Consider the following 18,267-nt stretch of genomic DNA (forward strand, 5'->3'; position numbering starts at 1 on the left):
CCAGCAGTCCTGCAGGCCGGCCAGAGGGAGATTAACCAAGCCTGCGTTATGAGATTTATAGATTTATGCCCAGATTAAACCCCTGTATTATGTCAAAACTGATAGTTTGGGTTTAGTGGATGTCTCTGGGGATTATTACAAATTGCTGCTCAGTAATTTTTGTGCTGTATTTTTCTGGCTGAAGTGCTTGTGCTCTGGAGCAGCCTGCCACTTTAGAGGCTTAATTACACCATGCTGTGGACTGAGTTTATGCAGACATGTGGAGGAGTTGGAAAAACATGTCAATGAGAAATGCAGGACGCAGAGGCCAGTGGCATAGTTTGAATCAAAGTAAGCTGAAGGAGATATGAGCGGCAAGATAACTGGAATATAGTGTGCATAGTGCCTTACTCCTGCAGCTGACCAGTGAGGAAAAACATTGATAAAATGCTGAATAAGTGCTTGAAAAGCTCAAGGTGAAATGCTTTACTCCAGACATGCAATTAAATTTTAAGATGAAACTGAGTCTGTCTATGCCTTTGAGATATTACAAAGTGCTTCAGATGTTTGACTTTAATGCAGTATCTGCTAATTAAGCACACTTTTCTCACCATTGATGTTTCAGGTGAAAAAAAAAAATAAATAAATAAACAAAATGAAACGCTGAAATCACACGTGAATTTCAAGTGTGACAATTTGTTCTTTAATTAAAAACACAATAATTTGTACAATAAATGTACACATAAAAATATACAAGGACAACTACATACTTTATGAATTAATGAAGACAAAACATAACCAAACATAAAAAAATGCACACAAAAGGATGAAAAAAAAAAAAAAAAGCCACAAAAAATAAATGTTACGTTACTTTGGTCTAATCACAGTGGCTACATTTGAAATAGACACTTTGTCTAAATAAAAGACAACGTCACTCTGTTATAGTATTTAGTGTTTTACATATTTACACAGAAAATGGTTATGGAACATTAAAAACAACTGAGATGTAAGAAAAAAAAAAAAACTGTCTCCGATATACGCAGTACTTTTCAGCTTGATTTGCAGCACCTGTGTTTACTGTTATGCTGTACCTGTGCTGCATCTGTAGTGATGAGTAACGGTCTAGGTCTTTTAAATATGGTGGGACAAACCCAACTTACTCTATGCAATTCAGAGTTCTTTTTTTTTCTCCTCCAGAAACACTGAATGTGGTAAAGTCAGACAAACCGGTGCAAGCGAATCAAATTTTCTGAGATGGAAAACATAATACTTTCTTGGTTCAGATCAGCCCCAACTTTCTTCAGCTTGATGAAGAAGTCACTCGTAAATGACTCGTCTCATGCATTTATAAACGGATGACATGCACAAAAACGCAAAGATGAAGACATGGATGGGCGTGATTTTATGATGCTGATAATCAAGTGAAAGATCAATCAAAATAGAGAGACAGCAGGTCAAAACTACAGCAAACAGAAGCCCTTTATGCCTCACAAGCTATAAAGTTTGGTCATTAGAAAGTGTACATGTGTGACACTGATTTTATAATGTAAACAGATTTTCATGCATTAGAGTATTAACACTCTGTCTATGATGCTGCTGCCTCCATTTACGATTGATCCATCGTTTGAAGTATTGGTATGTGACAGATACATACACACACACATATACATATATATATACACATATATATATATATATATATATATATATATATATATATATATAGAGAGAGAGAGAGAGAGAGAGAGAGAGAGAGAGAGAGAGAGAAGACTTTATACTTTGTATATTAAACCCACACTTAAACCAATACAACAAAATATCTTCAGGTGCTATATATAAAAAAATATACAACATCTTGTCCTTTACATAGATTTCCATTTAACTATTATACCATGATATAGACTCTTTGTAAAATAAAAGCTCTCAGCCCACTAGCCCACATATCCATAGAGCCCCGCCATTCTGCTGTGGGAAAACAAAGCATCCCCACAGCTGCAAATGTTAACATCTTCATCGGTTTGTATTTAGGGCTTTAACAGCTGACCTGCATTCAGGACATCCAGTGCTGAAGCTACTGCATCTGCTAATTCCCAACTCACAGCTATCTGAGCCAGCCTCTTCTGAAATCTGATATAACAAAGACATGCAGACATGCCAGTCTCATTACCTGTAGAAGATTATAGTCTAAGGGAGAACAGGAAGACTTCAGAAGTGTTATTTGGCTTTGGGCTGCCAAAAGCTAAATAAAGAATGCTAATGGGAAATAAAGAGAATAAGTGGAAACTTTGAATAAGCATGCTTTCGGCTCAAACACTAGCTAAAAACTTTAAGTGATGTGATGACCAAACTGAAAGAAAATGCTCAATTTTTATTTTTTAATACTGACTACTGAGCTGCTTTTTATCGTTATAAAAATAGTTGAGTAAGAAGGTGATATATTCTTTCCTACACTCTTCTTGTTAGTGCTAAATAAATGTAAAATGTAAATGTTTATCTTAGAGCTTGTGAATGAGTAGATGCATTGCTTGAGAGACTCGGTGGTCTGGAAAACACAACTAGCATTCCCTTAAAGCATTTCCTTTCAACGTTTGATGTCCTCTGTGGTTTGGGGAAAGTAGAGAATAAGATGTCCACATGTTAGCAAACCAGGAGCCAAACGCTAAAACTGGTTTGTTTAAGTTGAATGATTGGAAAGAATTAGGAGCAAAGAAGTTGTGCAAAATAAAACAATGTTTCCCTTAGTGGTTAGATTCTTTCATTGCCAGTGATGAACATTTATACTGCATTTCTCTGGAGTGGTAACAGTCACAATACATTCCTTCACTAATACACACTGCTCAGGAAATACTTCCAAAACAAAAGTATCCTATTTTTCTATTAAAAGAAATAAACCCCTGATCCTTTCAATACTGTCAAATAAAAGCAGTTATTATACTTTTCCTTTTTGCAATTATTTGGAGGGCCAGCGCTTGTTTGTGTCGCCAATCAGCACAGTTTGGACGGGAGATGAGGTCATCATTAATAGCCAGCTGTTGTTGTTGGCTGGTGCTGATGTTGATGGCAATACTGTGAAAAACATGCGTGCTGGTGGCCAGGGGAATATTCTCGTGTGCTACCAAGCAGTTTGACTGCGCTTTGACCAGGATTGGTGTGCACATAGTAAGGTTTTTTTTCTCTCTTAAAATTCCCATCAGTGTTCAATACCCTGATTTGAATGTGGTCTAAGAAAGAAACACTTTTAACTGCATTTGCTCCCACAGAAGGAAAAGTTTTTGTGCTGGCTTTGTACTGGGATAAAAACCATTAACAGCGCCAAGGTCAGACATCTTGACAACTGACTGAAGAACATCTTTTAGCAGGAAGTAAGAAGTCACCACTGGTAGATCCCCCTCTGGAAAGTGACACATAGTGAGTGCTCTGTCAGTGGTCCAGGTAAAGCTGTGTTGAATATCTTGGTTACATCTTTGTACAACTTTTTTTGTGCATTGTGATCCATGTGTGTTTCTGTGCATGTTTTTGTAAATGACCGTGTGTGCGTTTAGATCTCAGTGGCAGTGATTTCCTCGAAGTGAATGTCATTGCTGCCACTGTGAACCTCATAATCCTCCATGTCCCTGTTCTCCAGCTCCAGACTCAGCTCCCTCATCACTCGTTCCAGGTCTCGGTTTCGACGGTACATCTGGATGTAGTTTTGCTGCAGCTGTTTCTGGTAGCGGATTACCTGGGTTGAGGAGAAAAGATTAAATATTTATATAAAATATTATATATGAGTAAGTGGAAGTTTACAGAAAATCCTTCTACATCTATGAATTAACCGCTGATTTAGTTAGTTGAGTAAGGTTATCTTGTATGTACAAATTTCCTTCTTCCCTGTTACCTTTTCTTTCTCCTCATGCCACACTCTCCTCTCATCATCAAACCGTGACAGTTGCTCTTCACTCGTCCTCCTCTCGTACATGAGCTCAGCCTTTAGCCTGTCCACCTGAGAAGAAGAGATGGAGGAGATGTTAGGAACCACACTGTTAAAGTGGCCAGAAAAACCAATGCCATTAACAATTGAGGCGGCGATTCAATTTCAAGCTGCAAATCAAGAATCATATAAATGAAATTAACATATTCATAACCAGTAACCAGGACACTTCCCTGATGGAGCTGAGGTAGAAAGTAGCATATCGCACAAATACCTAATTTAAAAACCTCAATTACAGCAATCAAATGGTATTTGAATAAATGTATTGTAGGAACATATACCTGCTGCCTGAGTCCAAACACTGCTTCTGCATTCTGCCTCTGTGCCTTTGCTTCATCACTCTCTCCTCCCCAGACCAGATGAGCCTCTTCTCCATCGCGGGAAATGGAGGGACTGGGGCCGCCCCTTCCAACCCCTCCTCTACCCGATTGGATGGCCAGGTTCATGCACTGCGCCTTCATGGTTGTATTTCCGGGCACAGATGGCCCGCTGTGATTGGTCAGGGTATCACGGAGACGGGATGACTCCTCTTCCAAACGTCCCACTTTCTCCCGGAGGAGCTCGGCTTCACTCTTGCGCCTCTGGAGCTCGTTCTCACAAACTTCCAGCTCCAGTGATCGTGTCCGAAGGGCCGTCTGGGCCTCGTGGGATCGAACTTGGCTGGCTTGCAGTTCAGAACGGGCTTCTCTTAGCTGTGCCTTGAGCATCACAATGTCACCTGCCTTCTGGCTGAGCTCTGACTGGATCTCCTTCAGCTGTTGCTTCAGAAGGGAGATCTCTCCTGACTTCTGACACACCTGAGCCAAATTGAAAAACAGTGTTAAAGAGAGCAGTGGACAAAGGTTGATTTAAAATTTCCAGGTATAATCTTTGACTCTGTTTTGAAGGCATTTTTTGCTTTTATTAGTAAGTCAACAGTTGAGAAATCAAAAAAGGATGGAGGAGAAAGAGGTGGGAAACAACATGCAACAGCTATTCTTTTAGAAACAAACAGGGACAATTCAGCTCCCAGTTGGCTAATTTAGCTGACCCACCTCCCACTTGGTCTCCTCCAGTCTCGGCCCAAGCTGGGTCTGCTCCCTTTGGATGGTGGCACATCTTCTTTCCAGCGTCTCTCTATCCTGCAGCAGAGAAGAGAAGTCCTCCTGCAGCTTCTTTTTCTCTTGCTGGAGTTGAAATACCTGACAACACATAGTTATTTTAAAATATTTTACATACTAAAACGCATGTGGGGATCTGAGGTAAAACATGCACACTGCAGATTCATCACATAAATAGGAAAGCTTTCTGATTATATAATGATCATAATAGTGAGCATTGTTCATGTTTTGAGTGGTTTGTAAATGCTGAACATACCTGCAACTGTAGCACCTGTTGAGCCCTCTGGGCCTTCTGCGAAGCCTGCTTCATCTTCGCTGCACAACTTTGCCTCAGCTCCTCCATTTCTCTTTCACAGCGACGCTGCTTCTCCTCATACACCTTTCAGAGCAAAAAGAAATATGTGAGCTTTTCATCGGTCGTAACAGAACATCAAATTCAGTGATGATGAGGTGAATATCTTTATGCATCACCTGGCAGATAGCAGCTTCATTCTCATCCAGATTTTCACGGAGTTGCTGGAGCTCCAGGTCTCGTTCCCTCAGCTTGTCCTCCAGCTCCCTCACCACAGCCTCATAACCCTCTACTGGTGGTGGTGAATGGCCACAGGATCCACTGTCTGACAGGGGCTGCCCGCGCCCACTTAGCGACCCAGAGCCTGTGCTCTTGCTGGATGAGGAACGGCCACTGTCTGAGTTAGTGTGACCGTGGTTCCCATTTCCACCCGACGTGTTTCGGCCCAGCCCTGTGACTGGTTCCAACTGCCCCCCAGAGCCAGACCCAGAGCTAGAGCCCTCACTGGGGGCCAGACTGTAGCCTGTGCTGCTGTGGGTGGGGAGGCTAGAGAGAGAGTTCCTCCCTGAATCGGACATGGAGCAAGATTGGCTGCTCCGAGCATTGCGACCTCCGCTGTAAGAGTTGCGTTTCCCTTCAAAGCTGGAACTGCTGCTCCCTCCGTTGCCATTAGCGCTGCTGGTGCTACCAGATCCTGCAAGGGGCAGTAGGAGGTTGAGGCTGGCCTGGCTCTCTGACAGACTGCTGCCTCCTGGCCGTGGTGTCAAGTACTGAACAGAGTGACGGTTCTTGGGAATGACAGGTTTGAATGCTGTAGGACGAATTAGCACTTTCTCCATGTTCTGAAAGTACAAAAATGTTTTAAAAACAGCATTAGTAATTGATAAGAACTAAGCTGTTCTAATTAGAAACGGCTGAAGGAAATTCATTAGAGAAGGGTGAGTGATATGCTGGCAGGTCAGCCCTCCAGGCTCAGATTAGTCTAATTGATATTCATGGCCGTCATTAAGCAATTTTCTTAATGAATTTCCTATCAAAATAGAAGGAGAAAGAGAAAATCGAGAGGACAAAGAAAAAAATCTGATTAAAGGCAGAGGAAAAAAAAAGAACAGGCAGGAGAGACGAGGGAAAGGAGACACAGTGGTTAAAATCCTCCTCTCATGTTCTCTAAGCATTTTTCTTAACAGTCTTCCTCTGGGCTCAGTAATTACGTCACTGAATGTAAACAAGTGCTGACATTCATCATGATGTGTCTGCAAGGTGAGTAACTGTCAAATGATCCATCTGAGCCTGTCAGCCCAGTGATTAAGCTTCCCTCTGAAGCGATGGAAATAAATAGCCAATTAGACCACTGAGGTAATCTGCCGTAAAACACGTCAGCACGCGCTGCAGAAACCCTTAAGTTTGTGTTAATGTTTCATGAGTACTGTGTGTATCCCAGGGAGAGCAGAGAGAAAAAAGTTCTTGCTATGATGTTTGATGCCAGTTTTGAATCTTGAGCTGTAATTAAGGAACACAATTTTGTCATAGTCTCTTACCCAGCAGCATTTACAGGGTCAGCAGGGATGCTTAAACACTTTAAATGGTGTAGTTTCTACTGTTGCATTGCCCTAAATATATCTTGTAAACAGTTATGGCAGATATAGGAATTTGAGGGCCAAGAATGTAAAAAAACAAATAAAAGGCTATTGATTTTTGACGTAGTTTAAAGCCCTGTAAAATGTCCTTAAGTGGACATTCAGACATAGAATTCAAGACTATATACACACGTCTTTGGCCTGCGTTCACTTCAGTACGACAATGTAGGAAAAATTGATGTATTCGTTGGGCTGTGACTAAACACAAAGTACTATTGCCTGACCAGCACGATTGTTATAACGTGTTTTTTCTCTTACCTTCTCTAATTGTCCCGAAACTGGGATGAGTTTGGGAGGAGGCCCAGCAATGTTGCCGTTCAGAGCCTTGTTGTCTCTTTGGTCCTCTGAGTCGCTGCAGGGGCTTGCAGCTGCCACCACCAGGTTGTCGTTCCAGTCGCCAACCACCACTTCATCACTGGCATATGCAAAGTTCCCATTAGTGCCACCACCCACTGCTCCAGCAGAATTACCAGGTCGAGGCTGTTTTTTGGTGGGCAGTGGTGGAGGCAGGACCTGGACCTGAGGCTGCGTTTGATTGCTGATAACCAGCAGCTGCTCCAGAGAGCTCCCGCTGCGGAGGGTGTTATCCTGAAGCCGGAAACAGCTGGTAGCCGGCGTGGAGCGGCGTGGTTTAGTGTTAAACTCACTGGCAGCCCGACAGTGTTTCTCCTGATACGTCCGGCCCGATATAAGACTGCTGACAGAACCCATGGCTGACCCAGAGCTACACGGCCCACAAGAGCCAGAGCAAGGGCTTGAGGAGGAGTGGGAAGATAGTGGCCGGCACTGCTGGACTTCGAGGCCTGGATTGGGGTGGTCAGTCACGGTTAAAGGTAGTGCCTGAACCAGAGCCATGGCAGCCCAACAGCATCAGACACACCACACACTCTGATGAAAGAAAAACAGGACAAGATTGTTCATTCATATTCTGGATGCAACAAATGTGACTATTACATGTGCTGTTTTTAACAGAGATTTATATTTTCATCCAATTGCCAATGACATCACAGTCAGTTTTTTAGCACATTTAGCCCCCTAAAACATAGTATATCCCTTCCAAATAATTTATTCTACCTTTATAACTGGCGCTAGGACCCAGCCAGGATGGCTGCACAGAAAAGTACTTGCAAATATCTAACACAGCACCAAGGATTGTGGCTGTAATGCCACACATAAAGATAAAGAGATTATACGATGACTTGTGGCATAAAAAAAATTATGATGGGTGAACTTTATTGTCTTTCAAAGTATACAGTCAAAAAATGTGGGGGCAGTTTAGTTTCATACACAAGAAAAAGAAAGTGCTTAAACTGTGAGAAATTACTCTTGATACTTTTTGAAATTACTTTTTGAAATTTGTTTTTATTTTTTCCTATTATGTCCTGAGATGGAGAGAAAGGGGGAGAGGCTATTGTTATACCTCTTGTTTGGTCTATTTATGACTGACTACTTGCAAAGCTAATGACATCCCCCATTTGCCGCAGCTTAAGTGTAATGAAACAAGTGCTTTATATAAAACAAAACCAATAAAAGGGCAATAGCTGGGGTACCAAAATTTACCTTAAGGCAACCTGAAATTTAAAAGGTAGTAACGTATAAAGGGAGCTTTGATTCCAGTTTGCCGTCTCTAGTCTTTGTTAATGACACACTGAAATGCCAAATATACTGCTGGTGGTTGCATTTCTGCATCTTGAGTAGATTAATAAACATTCTTTGTTCTTAAATGGCTTTCCTTCAAAGGTCGGCAGAAATACGTGATTTGTGTTTAACATGCCATCCATGTGTGAAAAACATCATGTGGTAGTTACAGAGCAAATAATCTTATAATTATTCTTAAATTATATTGCCTGCAATTGTGTTACAACTATTAAATACATAAGTCTAAACTCGCTAAGATTAAAAACTATCCTCTGTGCAACAGTGAAGTCACATTTTTTATTGATTTTTCAGTCTGTCTTCACTCCCAAACTCATTAGCCACAGCCACTTTGCAGCTGTTTCACATGTTTTTCTTGAGGGAACAGGTCTCCAGAACCCCCCTCCTCATCTCTCATTAAATACACTAAATCTATGAAATCGCTGCTGCTTGTCAATGCCATTGAAAAGGCAGGAGGATGAAAAAAGAGAATGGATTTAGTAAAAACAGGAGCGAGAATGAGTCATGGCTATCACCGTCTGCAGCTGCCCTCTGATTTCCCTGAATGTCCTCATGTGAACCCAGCGAGCAGAAATCTGTGCATCACATTTAAAAGCGTTAGAAATCAAGTCATTTTGTTGCCTCATGATCACGATGCTCACATGCCTATCAAAAAATCTTCAAAGAAATGAATAACAGCCTCAATTGGTTGCTCCACTATTTTTAGGATGACAAATATGGATACATATTACTAACACAAAAAGTGGTAGCAGATTAAGTCTTCCATTTGCAGATAGCATTATCAGTGTTAGCTGCCTGCAGGGACAGTGAGTGAGGGGACACATATCCTGAGCCTGTCGTGCCAAGCCCAAATCCGTCTGGCCAAGTGGAATAATCCGCGGCTGCCATGGCTGCACAGTCTGCCATGACGAACGTAATCATACAAACTGACACTCATAGACTCACACAGTCCATGTACATGAACATCCCTACACACAAAATGGATCCATCAGGGTGTAAATCAATCATGAAAGTCTCAAAAGAAGAGATTGATAAATAAACGCCCAAAAGGAAAAGAGTGTTTGGTATTTTAAAGCAGAAGTTAATTAAAAGACTAGATCATATAGCACTTTTTTGCCATTCCTGGAAAATGGCTTGTGCACATCTACACAGGCGGTGAAGCAGCAGCAGGGTTCAGTGTTTGCATTGAGCTATAGGTCACGGTTTAGTGGCACTCAGAGGCCAATACACAATAACTGGCTTCATGTAAAATTCAAGAAAATTTACATAAACAGACATTTATACACAAAAATCGAGCCTGATCGAAACACTGATATTTCAGCCATCATCACTTAAGTCAGAATTTGGAACTTCTCTCTCCAACTCCTCCTTTTCCTGTTTCTACTTTGGTAGCTTCTTATGTGAACACCATGAGCGCTTTGCAGGCAATACTGTCAAAGTCCCCATTTTCCTATTTGCGTTAAGGTGTCGTGATGGTCCTATTGTAGTCCGATATGGGAATTGAGGGATTGGTACATACAGTAAACAGTTGAGCTCATTATTTGCTCAGTCATTAAGGTGGCTCAGTTCCTTGCAGATGACTCTGTGTTGACTAAACTGTGAGGATGTCTGTGAGGACTTGTCAGGGAGTGAGGGGGAGGAGGCGGGCTTCATAAGTACACATGATTTAAGGAATTAAAGATCTGTGAGATATGTGATCACTTCCCATGCCAAAAATAATGAGTACTCACACCCTCCTTCCACCTTTTTATTCAGCGCTTCTCATTTCTTCTTCACTCCCAGACCTGACAAGCACCTCTCAGGCAAGCATAATAGAATTAACAACCCCCTGAGACCGTCAAGCGTGACCCCCTCAGCCCTAGCCCTGTGACCCCCTGATGAGAGGAGGGGAGCTGGTCTGATTTTATCCTCCCACCCTTGTGACCTCCAAGGGTCTGGTTTTGTCCTGGCTACTCAGGCAACAAATCTGAAAAGCCACTTTCACCCTCTGATGTTGCTCACTGGCCATTTCTTAAAAGTTATTGAAACACGAATATTAAAGCTTCCTTCCTTAGCTGCATTCCTCTAATAGTGAAAATACCTTCACCATCTCTGCATCTGCACTCATTGCTTCCTCCACCTTCAACATTGCATGCATCCTCTTTTGCTGTCAGCAGCACAAGAGAGAAACCAGTCATTGTCACTAAAAATAGAAAACATCTCAAGTGCCTGAAATCACTCTGATAGTCTTTCATGAGGCATTTCTCTCAGCAGGGTATTTGAGTCGATGTTCAAAAATAAACTGCTGTAGTGTTGCAGCCAGCTATTATGGGGTCAAACCACGGGCACTTTACAACACATCCTGACACTGTAAAACTATTAAATGATGCTGAATGGTATAAAGACAACCACACTAGCTGTGAGAGGAAGTGGAAATAAAGCAAGTGGTGGTGAGAGTTTACCCTCCACACACCAACTAAGCATTTATGAATAAGAACAGGACTGACAGAAGAAAAAAGTTCCCAGGTATCTCTTTAACAAGATCCAGAAGTGGGGTTTGTGATGGGGAAATAATCCCGTTATGATCAGTCTGGTAATAACGGCAGTATTACCCAAGAGAGGAAGCTCATTATTCCGCAGCAGCAGATCGCCCCTTGCATTCACACGCAACCTCAAAGCTGTTCTGGAGACTCCGCTGCGCTCAGAATGGAGTAAGGAAAGCAGAGAAGAAAAAGAAGGGGGTTTAAAAGCGGGGACACAAAGGCCGGGTGGGTGGGGTTGATGGTCAGGGGTTTAGGGGAATTCCAATACCAGGTAGTCCAGAGAGAGGCTCCAAAGAGGCCTGAGCTCCTGGGAAAACCAGGCATCTATAATCCTATTTGGTCATTATTTGGAGAGCACACAGACACCAGGGTCTGAGCACCTTAAGGTCTCCTAAAAAAAAATCAAATGTGAAGGGAGACATTTTTAATCCATCTCCTCTCCTGCTGATTCCCCAAACATTTGACCATTGTCAGCAGGCTTGAGTTTTTTTTCCCCCCTCACAATAAAAGACAAATTCTCTCACTGAAAACACCTGCTGAAACAATGAGCTGGAAATATTAAAATGCTCCAAAGCCATCACCCTGTGAATGATCACTACAGCTGGATCCTAATTAGAGCAGCTTTAACTGTTGGTAAAGGTGGCATCCTCCTGATGAACAGCCGTGTTTTAGGGTTTTTCACCTCCTTCCTCCACTTTCATCTATCTTTCCTCTTCCTGTTCATTTTCACCAATTTCCTTTCTTCCTGTGCTGGATTATTGCTCCACTGCGCTCCTGACACCCTTTCCCCATCCATTCTTCCATGCTTAAAGGTCTATGCAGCTAGATTTTCATCTGCTCCGTCTTTAACAGCAGCACTGCAGTGTGACTAACCTCGTGCAAATGTGAGAGCAACTGGTGAGAAGCATAAAATGGTCAGATCAGAGTGATTGCTGGATATTTAAGGGTAAAAATATATGTGTGGAGTGAGAATCAGAACTATTCATTAAAAAAAAAAAAAGTTTATTCTTCTTTGATGTGTTCTCAGTGTACAGTAGCTTTTCGCTAGTGAGGCCCAATTTAGCATTTTTCAGGTTTTTAAAATAAAACTGGTTATTGAGAGAGTATGGTGTGAAATCAAGAGCTTGTGCAGACCAGCAGAAATATGCCACTTTGGAAACCGATCCTAGTGGCTGGAGAGAGTAACAAAAACAGACAGAGGGTGAGGTAAGATGGAAATCAAGAGGGTGGGTGGGTGGGTCATAGTAACCCTCACTGGTTGCTAGCAAAATTAAATCCACAAGTACAGGCAAGGCAGAGACACATTAGCACACACAATACCTCAGCAAAGCAATCACTCCACACCTAATCTACCCTTCCATTTATTTGTCACGCATCTACTTACTGAAAATCCACAATTATACTTCAAACAGGCAGGAAAATGGTATTGTAATGAAGCCAGCCGATTCCACTGTAAAATGAGAGAAGTCTTTTAATGTTTTGCCAGACGACCTGAGGTTATATTATGCCTCCATTCCAAAACAATGACTGTCTGTCTGAGTGGCCACTCACTGTCACCTACCCCCACATGGCTTGGCTTTGAGGTGTGTGTGTGTTTGAGATTGCTGAACTAAGGCAAACCTACTCACTCCTCATTAACCCTTCACTTCAGAGCCAAACCGTCTTTCACTCAACTGCATTGAGACTTTGTCCTCTTTGGCAAAGTAATATTGTTGACAATGTAGCTTAACAAAAGTTGCGAGTTTTAGTGTTGTAGGCTGCTGCAGGGCTCTGCCTTATTTAAAGAAGGTTTGCCGTGGTGGAAATACGTTTTCTAAAAAGTGAGTCTGTGCATGAGTAATTGGCAACAGGTTCTCCTTGGGCCTAGTTTTTTTTCCCCCTTCCTTTTCTTTTACAATCAACTTGTTGGTGTTGCAGACTTCTAGCTCTGTTTGGAGGCATTGCCATAGCAGCAGAGGCCAGGCACAGGGTGAAATGAGATAGACAGGAATAGTGGGAAAAGGAAAGAAGGAAGGAAGGAAGGGAGGAAAAATGAGTGAATAATTGAATGAGGGAGTCTAGTGTGTGTGTGGCTGAAAAACTGACAGCGGGCAGGTTGGCTCTTTAGCATCTCAAAGCATTAGGCTTCAGTTCAGACCCAAGAGGCTGGTGCTGAGAAGAGCGACTAAATTTTCTCCCTCTTTCAACTGCACACACAAAACTGCAGAGAAACTCACAAAGTCTCTGTGGGGGTTTACAGAGGGAGTGGGCTGCCACCCTTTGTAAAGGATGCAGTGGACATCAATGACAAGAAAGCAGTGACACAGCCTTGTGAAACCACTATGGTCATTTAGAGGTACAATGCTTATTTATGGGTCCAGTTTGAAATCAGCCATGTGTCGCCCCATTAGTTTCTCCTCAAGAGTATAAACAGGCCCAAAGAACTGGGGGAGTCACAGTAAAATGCTTGCCCATGAAATTGGTAAAATCAGATGATAATGACCAGATCAATGAAAACGGTGGGTGCCATGGACACTTTTCACTTGGTGCCAAAAAGCACTACAATATTATACTTGGCCTTTGAGCACAGCTGAGCTGAAGTTTGTTTACAGTGAGCTGGTACTGCAGGAGACTGAGGCAACAGTACGTGAAAAAGGGAAAGATGGTTGACATTCCTGGTCCCCTTCAAAATGTTGGGTTTTCCAGGAGGCTTTCCAGCCACTGACAGTTATCTAGCGGCGGTCAGTGGTCAGACCTACAGACACTGGAAATACTGAGAATGCCAGTGGTAGACACAGGGATTGGTCGGGCCAATGGACTGCTGTTTGCCAGGATCAATGACCATGGACTTAGTAGGAGAACCAACTACAATTTCTTATCAGTGCGGGAGCAGTTTTTCCCCTCTGTTAACATGTTTACTGGCGTATATTTTGGAAAATCCTGGTGTTCCAGGCTGTGCTGATTTCTCATTGTCTGGAGAGGAGAGTAAAGTTTTCCCTCCTAAACTTGCCCCCCCCCCCCCCCCCCCTGCTGCTCTGGCTGTATGAACTGTGGAAGGCCATTGTTTCTGTTAACAGAGGGCAGAGAGAAGAGAGAAAAGGCCTGTTATCTCACCCTGAAAGCAACAACACTTTGACTGACAACATGACCCACAGTGAGGGAGACTGAGGCAGTGCAATGACAGGACGAATAACTGTAGGAGTTAACTGTTTATTTATGACCAGGCTTCAGTAAGGAAAAGTAGGCTACAATATCTGGCATGGCTCAGCATTTTTTTAAACACTTCAGCAAAAGGTGTCACAGCTTGTTTGAGAAATCACTGATCATTGATGAAGCAGAATTTATTGCCACCCACATACACACACCCAGTGTACTAAATACAGCCAGGCAAATGAGTTCCACAGCAGCTATTACATAAGCAGTGACGCCTCAGTTTAACTGTGCCAGCTTCCATGTATAATTCACTTCCACTCATCTGAGAAAATATCTGACATGGCACAAGGAGCACATGTGCAGACATATTCAGACATATTGTCCGCACCGTTGTAAATTTGAGAGAGATGGAGGGGGCACACTGGCATGGAAAACACTCATTCAGCAAACCGAACAGAAGCCAGGCCAACTTCAAATCTCTCGCTGTCTCTCTTTTTTTCTGTGTTTTTGTGTCTTTCTGTCTGTCTAACCTCCTTCAGTGTTCCACCATGCCTCTCAACAAAAGGCTTTACATAAACACCTGGCATAAAATTTCACTCGACAGGATAACTGGAACATAAGAGAGCTTGAATCCAAATCCAATTCAGAATTAGCTTATCTTATCTGATTGCTTTTCACTTCTTTATCAAATTGTTTTGAATTTGCTTGCTGGGTTGTTCAATCTGTGGGTGTTTGATGGGGCATGAACAAATATGTTCCATTTTTTTCCCCACTCAGTATCACACCTAAACCACAGAGGCACTGTGCTTAAAATGTGTCATATAAGAGCATCAAAAATTTGTCATTGCCCTATAACATTCATTAACCATGTTATGGTTAATTTTCTCTTTTGAAGCTGACGAAGTAAAAGCAAAAATAGCTTGAAAAAAAACCACTTACTTACTTAAGATGGGTGTAAATAAACACTAAACAGAGATTGTTATTCTCTCTGATTCAAGTAGCCTTTCTAAATATTACCTTTCATAGAAATTTAACTAAAGACCCAAACTTTGTGTGTGTTTGGTCTGTTTTCCTGTGCAGGTGCCTGTAATGTTGAAAAGACACAATAGGCACCATCAGTCCAACTATAGGGCAGGAAAGGGAGGAAAAACCAAAGCAGAACCTGAGAACAAAGAAATCTCATCGCCTTTTATTTTGAGCAGCATTAGTATCTTGTAAAGGTGTGCACAGATACACACCATACTCACACACAGGAAGCATGAGTCAACACAGCTGGGAAGGGTTACGTATGTAACCTGCAACACACATTTACCTCATTTGTTTTGTCCAGAGCAGATGAGGTAACCCATCCACTCCATCTCTGCCCCCACTTGCTTCTACCTCAGAAGTCAGACTTTACGTCAGCGTTGGGGTCTCGACACCTGCCCATTTTACAGTTGCTGTCTCTATTGAGTGAAACATCAGTCTTTTTAACCTCACTGTCAAAATACAGTCAGGCTAATTGCAGTCTTCTCCCCGTGTGCAGTGAAATGAAACCAGAACATGACACGCTCATACAAGCAGCTACTACAAAGAGTTGAGTGAGTGAATGGACGCCCCTCTAACCACCTCAACTATAAACATATCTGCTGACACATCACTCTTGGGCCATAACAAACTTGATGAAAAACTACAATATGTGGCCCAAGGCGCACGAGGAGTCTTGTAATTACATGCTTAAAGAAGAGAGGCAGCAGCAGCCTGTGTCTATCATTGTGCTTCGTCATCAGAAAAAGAAAAAAAAAACAAACAAACAAACAAAAAAAAATATCTTCTGGACAAAAGCATATTTTTGTATGGTTACGCTTTTGTTATGCAGCCTAATTGTCTACTTTTGTAGAAGCATGTGTGCTGCGTCATGCTTTTTCTTATCTTCAACGTGAGTGTGTGCGTGCACGCGCACAGACAGATTGAATATCACCCACTACCTCCGCCTTCTTCCTCCTCCACGCCAACTGTCCAGAAGGTGGAAAAGCTTTTCTACAGGCTGAAATTTCAAATCAATACCCCAACAGTCTGAAATGAGCAGATTGCCCAGAGTCAAGATTAGAAAAACCTGCACTCACAAGCAACAAAAAACTGATCAGCCCACGTCAACAGATCCAATCCCCCGGGTCTCTTTGCTTGTGCTAGTACTTTGGAGTCTCCTGACTCATTTTGAGCTCGAACAACTTCAGGAAACTAACTTTAATTCAAAGCCAGTCAGCTGACCCTGAGTCACCCAGCTGCCCCCATCTGTAACAGGAAAAACTACACACCAAGTTTCCAGGGGTTCATTGTCATTTCAGTATTGAGATCTCAGTGTACACACATTCTAGAAATCACTGCCAACTTTTTGGGCTAAACTGCTTTCCAGGATTGTTAAAATCTGTGTTTCTGTGTGAATAGGCCTCCCAACTTAAGTCTCAAACTCTTTCTGTTACACACCTTCCATTAATGGCATTTCTGCAGTTGACACCCTTTTAAGTGGTTTCACACTGACGCACAATGTTCATGAATACAAAGTTTCCTCTGGCCAATTTGCATTCATGTAAACAGAGTCAAGCTTGAAAGAAGAGCAGGATGAAGAGAGCCAGAGTTTGGAGAATTTAAGATCACACACTTATGCAGACACATGCACGAACACACAGTCTTCTCTCACTCCACACTCACCCCAGTGAGGGCTCTGCATCGCTGCTTCCACTTGTCTCTGTCTCTTTGAAAAGAAATGGAAAAAAAAAGCCCACAGTCACTCCAGTCTCCGTTGCCTCAGATTGCCCTCGTCTCTCCTCCTTTTGTAGCCCCCGTCTTCTGCCTCGTCTCGACAGTGATCCCGCTTCCTGCCGTTGCCTCTGCACAGCTCTAGGACTTCATATCCCGACACGAGGACTTTCAAATGGAAGCCTCCTTATTTTCCTGTCCTGTCCTCTCTTCCTCCTCCTCTTCTCACTTCACTCCACTGTTCCTCTTCTCAGCTTTCCTTCCCTACCGTCCGCGTTAGCACCGCCTTCCCCACCTCCTCCTCTTCATTCCTCTGTTGCCTTTGCCTCTCTCACTTTTGTCAACCAGCCCCCCTGCCTCTAGTTTCTCTCTTTTAACACACACACACACACACACACACACACACACACACACACAGACAGACAGACACACACACACACACACACACACACACACACACAGACAGACACACACACACACACACACACACACACACACACACACACACACACAGCTCTCCTTTGCATTTCTTCTCCTCCCCTTTTTCTTTTTAGCCTGGGCTTCATCCATTCACTTCTTTCACACATTTTCTCTGCTTCAACACAATCCTGCTACACATTTTTAGAAACTGTATCCACTATTTCAGTTTCAGTGCATTTTGAAAGCAAGATGTCCCACAGGAATCAGGGGAGCACCTCCTCTTACCCCAGTTGCCCGTGTCAATCCTGTGACTATATAACAGCATTGTTATACTCTATAGTGCAGCTATCAACAGAGAGTGACTGCATCGAGCCAGTGATTGGGGGGGTCAATTAATCCAGATAGGATAAATTACATAACATGTTTGCACTCATCTTTCTATTTGCACACACTGCTATTGTGCAAATGATGGTGAGCATGAATATTGTACTTTAGGTAAGAGGTGGGTGGAAGGTGAAATCAAAAGGTGGAGAAGGTGAAGGTCCCGCTTGTATTTTGAGTTGAAGCTATTCATTCACAGCAGAATGTGATGGTGGAAAGGCGTGACTGCAGTGAGATAGGAATACTGATATCGTGGGGGTCATACTAATTTGTCTTTGTTGTCCCTCATTTATAGCAAATTAAAAGTAGCAACTCTTTTCATGTTATCAATTAATGCATTGATTATTTCAAAAATCAATAATTAAACCTATTAAGCTTCAACAAACAGTGAGAAATGCTAATCAGACCCTCTCAGAACCCTTGAAATTGACAATTTTTT

The 18,267-nt window shown here is 42.5% G+C and overlaps 1 protein-coding gene across 1 annotated transcript; it reads right to left on the reverse strand.

The window, feature by feature from the left end:
* Positions 1-1,711: 1,711 nt before the first annotated feature.
* On the reverse strand, positions 1,712-17,247 carry lzts2a (leucine zipper, putative tumor suppressor 2a). The gene is made up of 8 exons (XM_029521123.1): positions 16,980-17,247; positions 7,237-7,866; positions 5,521-6,183; positions 5,306-5,428; positions 4,984-5,130; positions 4,231-4,746; positions 3,857-3,961; positions 1,712-3,700 (listed from the first exon to the last, which is right to left on the reverse strand). Exons 2-8 carry the CDS (start codon positions 7,831-7,833, stop codon positions 3,518-3,520), a joined length of 2,334 nt encoding a protein of 777 aa, XP_029376983.1. The 5' UTR covers positions 7,834-7,866; positions 16,980-17,247; the 3' UTR covers positions 1,712-3,517.
* Positions 17,248-18,267: the final 1,020 nt, after the last annotated feature.

The sequence above is a fragment of the Echeneis naucrates genome, chromosome 15 (genome assembly GCF_900963305.1).
Source record: "Echeneis naucrates chromosome 15, fEcheNa1.1, whole genome shotgun sequence".
Lineage (NCBI taxonomy): Eukaryota > Metazoa > Chordata > Actinopteri > Carangiformes > Echeneidae > Echeneis > Echeneis naucrates.